Source organism: Amborella trichopoda, chromosome 7, assembly GCF_054954075.1.
Source record: "Amborella trichopoda isolate Santa Cruz 75 chromosome 7, AtrichopodaSantaCruz75HAP2 v2.0, whole genome shotgun sequence".
Lineage (NCBI taxonomy): Eukaryota > Viridiplantae > Streptophyta > Magnoliopsida > Amborellales > Amborellaceae > Amborella > Amborella trichopoda.
In genome coordinates this window covers 4,333,540-4,341,806 of record NC_142342.1, presented here as the reverse complement: position 1 = coordinate 4,341,806, position 8,267 = coordinate 4,333,540, and the positions used below count along the sequence as shown (strand labels likewise).

The 8,267-nt window shown below is 38.3% G+C and overlaps 1 protein-coding gene across 6 annotated transcripts; it reads left to right on the top strand.

Moving 5' to 3' along the window:
• Nucleotides 1-5,725, top strand: PANC (pantoate-beta-alanine ligase). Of its 6 annotated transcripts, none has more exons than XR_016059531.1 (5): nucleotides 8-916; nucleotides 3,641-3,754; nucleotides 3,856-3,920; nucleotides 4,345-4,476; nucleotides 5,433-5,725. XR_016059531.1 is itself a non-coding variant. In XM_020675437.2 (5 exons), the coding sequence occupies exons 1-4, from the start codon at nucleotides 281-283 to the stop codon at nucleotides 5,265-5,267; spliced, it is 939 nt and encodes a 312-aa protein (XP_020531096.1). In that variant the 5' UTR covers nucleotides 8-280; the 3' UTR covers nucleotides 5,268-5,269; nucleotides 5,433-5,725. The 6 variants fall into 6 exon arrangements, 5 of the variants coding, with proteins under 5 accessions (XP_006857409.1, XP_020531096.1, XP_020531095.1 ...); XM_020675437.2 differs by lacking the exon at nucleotides 3,856-3,920 and adding an exon at nucleotides 5,211-5,269; XM_020675436.2 differs by lacking the exon at nucleotides 3,856-3,920 and adding an exon at nucleotides 5,211-5,279.
• Nucleotides 5,726-8,267: the final 2,542 nt, after the last annotated feature.

Genomic DNA, 8,267 nt, shown 5'->3' with positions numbered 1-8,267 from the left:
AATTCCAAAAAGGCCGGACCAAGTGGAATCCGGCTGGTTCTACCCTAGGCCGACCCTTAGGCTGTGGGGGCCGGTCGGCCGTGCGCTCTCAGGTCCGGGCCGGGCCGTTCCTGGCTACCAGTATTCACGGCGTATCTAAAATTGACACGATCGTGTTGCCTTTCGTGAACGGGAGGCCCACTTTATCGTCTTTGTATTCAGACCAAAAGCCCCGAAAGGACCTTTGTACTTCAAGTTCAATCACAAAAGGGTAACAAACAAAGGAGAAGAGCTTTCGCCAATGGCAACTGAAGTAGAAATCATTACCTGCAAGAATCAGATAAGATCATGGTCAAGAACCATGAGATCCAACGGCCACAAAATAGCCCTGGTTCCAACAATGGGTTATCTGCACCAAGGCCACATCTCCCTAGTAGAGGAAGCGAAGAAACATGCCAATTTAATTGTTGTCTCAATCTATATTAATCCCAGCCAATTCGCCCCTAATGAAGATTTAACGAGGTATCCCTCTGATTTTAATAGTGATCTTTTGAAGCTCAAGCAAGTTGGGGTCAATGTGATTTTCCACCCTGAAAATCTCTATGAGACAAATTCTGAATCTGGGCAAACTGGGTCTTCTGAAAATGTAGAAAGAGAAAGTGGGTTTGAGCCAAAAATTGAAATTGAATCAGGTGGGTCATCTGTAACTGTAGAGAGAGAAAGTGAGTTGAGTTCTTGTTTGGAGGAGAGAGGTCAGTTGGGGCACCAGACATGGATCAGGGTCGAGAAATTGGAGAAAGGTTTGTGTGGTAAGAGTAGGCCTATATTTTTCAGGGGTGTTGCTACAGTTGTGGCCAAGTTGTTCAATGTGGTGGAGCCTGATGTTGCTGTTTTCGGGAAGAAGGACTATCAACAATGGCGAATAATCTGTAGAATGGTAAGGCCATATCGTTTTTCTCTCTATATATAGAGGCAGTTCCTCTCTCAATGTGTGCTTTACATGAGAATCCATGTGTTCTACTAAGCGAACGTTTTTGTGGATTGAGGAATTCAAAGAATTAAGAATAGGGGATCATATAACTTGCTTTCAAGTTTGTGGATTTCTCTATTGCCATAGAAACTCATTTTTGTATGTCACTGCACAAATTATTTGATAAAAGTCCTACAAGATCTTCTATGTTTTTGGTTTTTTGATAATTGACATGCCGTCAAGTTGAAAGAGTTTACATATCAAGTTGAAGCCATCCTTATAGTGCTGGTAACCGTATGCTTGTACCTATGGGTGTTGGGTGGGTCGGCATCTTGTTGAACAGATCTGAATATATACCGGGGACGTGCCGAGTCCAAACCCGCCCCTCCCCCAACCCCCCCTACCCGAATCCGACACGGGACAGGACCTTACCCAGGTCAGGTTCTATTATATTATCTAATAATACAATGATCATATTATATTGATATAATATAATAATTATATGCTATACAATATGGAACATTATATATCATGAATATGAAAATAAATAAATAAATTTTGAATGCTAGAAATAATAACTATATTAAAAAAAACATTTGACCCATTTGTTAAAATTGTTTTTAGATGGACCACCTATTTGCATTCATCTTAAAGATGGATTCTTTATACCTCTAGACCACGTATTGAAGAGATGCGGTCCAGCCCGCATGAAACAATTGTTCTTTATTAAATGTTAAGTAAATGTTAGGTAGGATCAACCTTGACCTGGAACCGCCCGAGAAATGTTGGGTCCCCACTTCTTGACCAAATCTGATCCATTAGGTCTAGAAAAGGGTCCCAAACCGTCAACTCGTCGGATTTCAGGTTGGCCCAATCTAATAAGCACCCCTATTTTGCCATTGGGTGCTTTCATTGCCCTATCCATAGCAAGATAGTTTTCCATTCTTTTTTCGATATCTTTCTTAACTTCAAAGACTAGGCTCACCTTTTTGTGATAATTAGTACTAACGTACTAATAACTTCAAAATTAGATATCATACACTAGCATCGCTAACTAAATTTTTTTTTTAGTAAAGTTCACTGTATTGTATTTCATAAAAAGAACCAAAATTGCAAGAGGTATGGTGACCCCGCATGTTAGCTCTATACCCAATTAGGGATGAAATAAATAAAAGTGTGAACGGAAAACCCACTAAGAGGGACGTAGAGGGATAGGTGACCCTAAGACCCCAAAGGAGAGCTGGTGCTAGCCCCCTCCTTAGCTAACCGATCAGCATCTAAGTTGGCTTCTCTATACACATGGCACCAGGTAATCCTGAAGGCACTGGTTAAATGTAAAATTTCCTCAAAGATATCATCAAAACGCCACGGCCATAATGAATGATTAGAAGCCCAAGAGATAATATTCTTGGCATCTGCCTCCACTATTAGGTTGTGACTCCAAGAGATTTTACACTTGCGATAACCCTCCAATAGGACAAGAGCCTCAGCAAAAATGGAGTTTGCAACTCCAATAAGACGGGAGAAGGACAACAGAGTGCACCCATCACTAGCACGGAAGAGATCCATCGATGCCTGAGGGTCCTGGATTGCCAAGGGAGCAACCATCAAAATTGAGCTTAAAGGCTCCCCTATCATGTGGTCTCCACATAGAGACCCTCGAGACTCTTGGTTAGGCAAATTCCACATAGAGACCCTCGAGACTCTTGGTTAGGCAAATTCGACCAGTTACTGTGAACATCAGTGAAGGAAGAGTTAATAAATAGTTTGTGATTGGTGGCCCAGAAAGCCACTGAATTCTTTACCTTCTCCACCCTGCTCAGCCGTGGATTTCTCTCCCCAAAAAATTATATGATTTCTTTCAATCCACAATACCCAAATGGTGGATGGGATCAAAGCTTTCCACAAGATTTTTCCAGCCTTAGGCCACAAGGAGTGAAGAGGGTAGCTTGGAATAAGTGGGGGACAGATCTCAGGGTGACCCATGTCCAATCGAACAGTTTCAGGTTGCCTCTCCATACTGCTCTAGAGAAGTTGCAGTGTAGAAGATGTGTGTTTGTTTCTTCATCCTCCATACAGAGTAAACATCTATTGGGGCGTTTGCATCCTCACCTTTGAAGTTGATCAACTTTTAATAATCTCCTGTGTAGTGCAATCCAACATAGCACCTGGATCCTAGGAGGTATTAGGGGCTTCCAAGCTTTTGAGGCCATAGAACAGCTGTGGCCAAAGGAGTTGGAGGGGGAGGTGGAAGTGTGATAGGAGGAGACCGAGAACAAACCTGAGGGAGTTGGTGCCCAGATAATCCAATCGACTCCAGATGGCGAAAGGAATACATATTGAATTCTACTGGCCAAAGAGCTAAAGTCTTCAAGCTCATGGTCGAAAAGAGATCTCCTAAAATTAGGCGACCATGATCTACATTTCCAACGACACTGAAATTGTCGGCTATAGAAAAAGGTTGGGATACTTTTTCCCAAGAGGCGTATGGCCAAAATTTGATCCTTGTCCACTCTCGTGGATGGAAACGCATATTTTGTAGAAAGGAATCTCAGATTCGAAGGACAGACCTCCAGAAGCCAGAAATGTTGCTGCTGTTTTTAACTTCGGGAGTCCAATGATTGGAACCCAAGCAATATTAATTACTAACTAAATTAATCTGATTTCTTGTTAATTGATGGCTTCTCTCAGGTTCAAGATCTCGATTTTTCCGTAGAAGTGATTGGATCCGAGATCGTGCGTGATGCTGATGGCCTCGCCATGAGCTCACGCAATGTGTATCTCTCTGCATATGGACGGCAAAAGGTTCTACTCTATACTTTTTCTAGTGTGTGTGTGTGTGAGTGTGTGAGAGAGAGAGAGACCATCTCCATGTACCATTAATTCTTTCACTTTATCATCCACAGTTTATCACAAGCTCTGCATTACTACAATTATCAAGTAACTCTTCAGTAATGGTCTGAGATGAAGGGTATGGTAGGAAGTGATCATCACCCATGATTTCATTCATTACTTACAATTTACTTTACAATCTTGGAGTGAGTTTTCCTAACTCATCTAAAGACAAACCATATTTCTCTCTGTGAATTTGAGTGTGCTTGGCTGTGCATTCGTGTTTAGAAAGGGAGAGAGAACCAGATACATTCCCTTAAACCTTCTGTTCATGAAATACTATGTATTGATGCTGGTTCTTCAGGCTTCTGCAATGTTGTAGGCCTGATCTATCCTCAAATCACTATAATTTAGTGCTCTCTCTCTCACACACACACAAATAAAAAGATGTTATTTCCCGTAAACTCTGTGCATTTATGTCCTATATTCATTTAGTGTAATCTTTGAGTATCATCCCTTAGAAGTGTTTGGTGATGTTTGGTTATTCTTCTGGGATAATGCAGGCCTTATCAATTAACAGGTGTCTCTCTAAAGCTAAATCCTCCATTCAAAGTGGTGAAATCTCTTGTAAACAGCTGAGAGATTCAGTCATGCAAGAAATATGTGAAGCTGGTGGGAGAATTGATTATGCAGAGGCTAGGCTTCAATCCCTCTTTCTTTTATTACCTCATTTTTTTGCATAAAAGAATTTAAATATATCCAAGAAAATAACGCTGGAGGTTTTCTTTGTATTTATTTATGGGACACGTGTAGTTTACCCATGCTTGAGCAAATTGTACATTTGCTCCCTAGACAAAACACCCACTTAGATTTGTTGGACTTGAATGTTGGTAAACACTTTGAGTCACAAGATTAAGTTCAAAAAACATTTAGGGCTTCCTAGACATGTAGTTGTAACCATCAGAAAAAATAATAATAATAATGAAAAATAAAAACAGATGGGCTTCCTACACATATAGTTTTGACCATCTGAAGTATGGACGCTTTGTGTTCAATCTTCATGAATGAATCTTCAAAGGTTTGACTGCCACTTCTTTTTTCTAAGTTGGTTGCTAGGATTAGTAGGTTACATCTTAAAATTTTGGGTCCCAAAAATTACTCCTAGGAAGTACTATTAAAAGCTGACATGCTATCAAACCAGTCGAGGGTCTGGTAGAGTCAAAAGAAAATAGGTATGACTACCTATTGAATTGGTTGGACTAGAATTAAAAAACCAAAAAAAAAAAAGGTAGAAAAATGTATGAAAATAGTTTTAGAATAGAAAAAAAAAATTAAACCGTTCAAAACCACCAAGTCCCTTTTTGTCAAACCAAAAGTGGTTAAGCGTCGGTTTTGGTCAGTTTTTAATCAATTATTGTTTTTGCTTTAGATTATACTAGGCAAGGCACCACTCAGTTGTCCGCCCAATCCAGTCTCGTCTAAATAACGGTACTTCTACGTAAGTTTCTACCCAAACAAGTGTACAATTTGCTTCAGGGAGAGCATATAACCTTTTCACTCTTTTTGTGATATTATTAAAAAATAATGGAAAATGTGAATGTTTTAGTTATTTTATCTTGAAAACTTGATGATGCCTTCTTGTGCTTGGTAGATTGTGGACCGAGAAAGCTTGGTGGAAGTGGAGGAGATTCGAGGCCCTGTGGTATTCTGCATTGCTGCTTGGTTCGAAAACGTTAGATTGATTGATAATATGGAAATGTAAATTTACAATGTTCACAATTTTCTCAATAATTCCTTTTATAATTTATCGATTCAATAAACATGAGATTGATGATGGTGTTGAGAGCTTTTCAAGCTTCTTTTAGATACATTATTATGTACCTAAGAGTCTTAATTCATAAAAGTTCATTATAATGGAAATTCCTTAGAGAACTATTGTTAGTACCCTCCTGGATCTGTATTCTCTTTATTTTATGGTCACATTGCTCTAATTATTGTTGGGAAAAAGTTTTGATGATGATGATTGCTTTAATACTGTCAATACTTGGTTGAATCATATTTTGTGTTGTCTTTTATACTATTTTTTAATATTTCTAAAATTTGAACTATCTAATGATCATGATTATCAAATAAATTTCAAAACCTATAATGATGTCAATTGGTGGGCAAAATGACAGGCTATATGAAATAAGGAAAATTGTTTCATGCAGGCTGGACCGCATTTCTACATATGGGATCCAAGGTATAAAGCATCCATCTTAAAGATGGATGCAAATAGGTGATCCATCTAAAACAATTGAAACTACCGATCCAAATGTTTTTTTTATAGAATTATTATTTCTAGTTTTTTAATTTTATTTATTTTTTCATATTCATGTTCTCCAGGTTAGAGATTACATGTGCTTAAAAATTAAATCCAAAAATCCATTTTAAAAATAGATTTATTAAGGGGCCCGCATTTCTTTTTTTTTTGAAAGACAATCAAAATGTTCAACAGCTCAATTTTGTATCGGTAATTTGTCGCCAGTCCTGCAAAATACATCTACTACCCCTTTCTCCCCTTGAATCATAAAGATGGTTCCAAAAGAGCATAAAATTTCCTTCTAGAGACCTTTATTTTTTTTATTTTTTTGTTTGGTGAAACTTTACCAAGAAGGATTGTATAAGGCACAAACTTTACAAGGCATAAGATTTACATTAAAGGGTGAAGCCCTAACCCAAAAACGAACATTCCAACCCCAAAGACTCTCAAATTGGTCATCTCAACCCCAATAATTGTTATGGAAATGAAAAAAAGAAAAAGAATTTTGAATCCCAAAATTGTAGGTAACACATTCTTTAGACCATCTATTTTCAAGCATTCTCAAATCCAGTTGCACCCCTTTGGAGCTTCAAATTTTACAATGAAGAGAAACATATTTTCAATCTATCACAAATATTTATCATGCCAGACCTGCATTTTCCGGCAACATTTTAAATTCAACATTTTTTTTTAAAGTAAAGCCTAGGCCAGAAGCTAATAGCACCCTCATTTTGCTTGGGGCATATTTTTGTAAATTTTGGAATGTTGAACGCACTAAATACAATGCATTTTTCCTGACCCCATTTAAAAAAAAAAAAAAAAGCCAGAGCTCATACAAGGTTGCATGCTTATATTATTGAAGGTGCACCTCATAAATCCTCTAGAAGAGTATTTCGACATTGAAAAAACCTCAAAAGATGCTGGAAAAAAAATTCACGCTTAAAAATAATGCATCTTACATCAAGTTATTTGGACCGTCTATTTTCAAGATTTTCAAGAATTTACAAGTCTATTCAATGCACTAGTTTCAAGATTTTAAATTTCATAACTATGGATAAATATTCTAAAGCCATCACAAGGTTTCCGACACAAAAACCACATCTCCAAACAAATTTTAGAGACGCACCTTATTAATATGACATAGGCACCTTATACTATGCATGAGAGTTGCACGTTTAAATTTTGCCAAAAGATATAAACCAGATGTGAAACCTGGCTTAAAATCCATATTCAACTCTACTTATGTAATTTAAATTTTTTAAATAAATGCATATATCAAGCATATTTATAAATACTTAAAAATCTGAAAAATAGAGATTTAAAGAACGTGTGTAAAAATATATTATTTTTAGGACTCGAAGTTTTTTATATCCATGCATCCCAACATCGTGATAATCAATTGGAAAGTTTTCTAACTTTGTATTTTTTAGATACACCTTACATCTATAATACAAGGTTACTAACCTTTACTAACTTTATATAAGCTTTTTCCAATATAAAATCACCTTCCGGTTAGGTATTGAGAAGTCAATATGGAAGCTCTCAATATCACTTTTGGGATACCGCTCAAAGGGCATCTCTCTAGATGATAAAAGGGCATATTTCACACGGCCCAGGCTGGGCCACCATAGGACAAGGGCTGGATCGGGCTGGACCTATGCTAGGGCTACAGCAAGTCCCATGCTTTTCTCATCTTTTTTTATTTGTTCTTTTAAATATCCAGGCTGCACAAAGCCTGGGTGGCAAAAGGTTGGGTCTGGGTGATATGGTACCCAAACCCAATCCCGAATAGTGTTCCGGTCCACAATTTGGACCCAGACCCGACCCGACCAGATGGGTCCAATTTTTGTACCCATACTCGGACCTGGATCGGGTCTACCCCTCAAGTCTTAGATCGGGTCTGGGTCCATTGCCACCCCTAGGACGGCCCTATAGCCAACCTGACTCCACTCACGCATGGCTGGCCCGACCCAAGCCCTATTTCAAATGTTGACATGGCTCTCGTCCACAACAAACAGCTCGATTACCTATGTCACAAAATAAATCTCCCCCCGCTATCCGCACCACCTTAATGACATAGCTCTCATCCTCAAAGTGGTGTTTCAGAAACATAATAGATTATTCTACTTACTGCTGCACTTCCCATCATCACCACTTGAAAAGTTAGGAATCACCAAACCTTCC

Bases quoted from the DNA above. Each gene is read 5' to 3' on its own strand.
- PANC (XM_006857347.4), top strand. From the start codon at position 281: ATGGCAACTGAAGTAGAAATCATTACCTGCAAGAATCAGATAAGATCA. The intron at 3,755-4,344 runs GTTCTACTCTAT...GGGATAATGCAG, and splicing joins CTGCATATGGACGGCAAAAG to GCCTTATCAATTAACAGGTG. The intron at 4,477-5,432 runs GCTAGGCTTCAA...TGTGCTTGGTAG, and splicing joins GGAGAATTGATTATGCAGAG to ATTGTGGACCGAGAAAGCTT.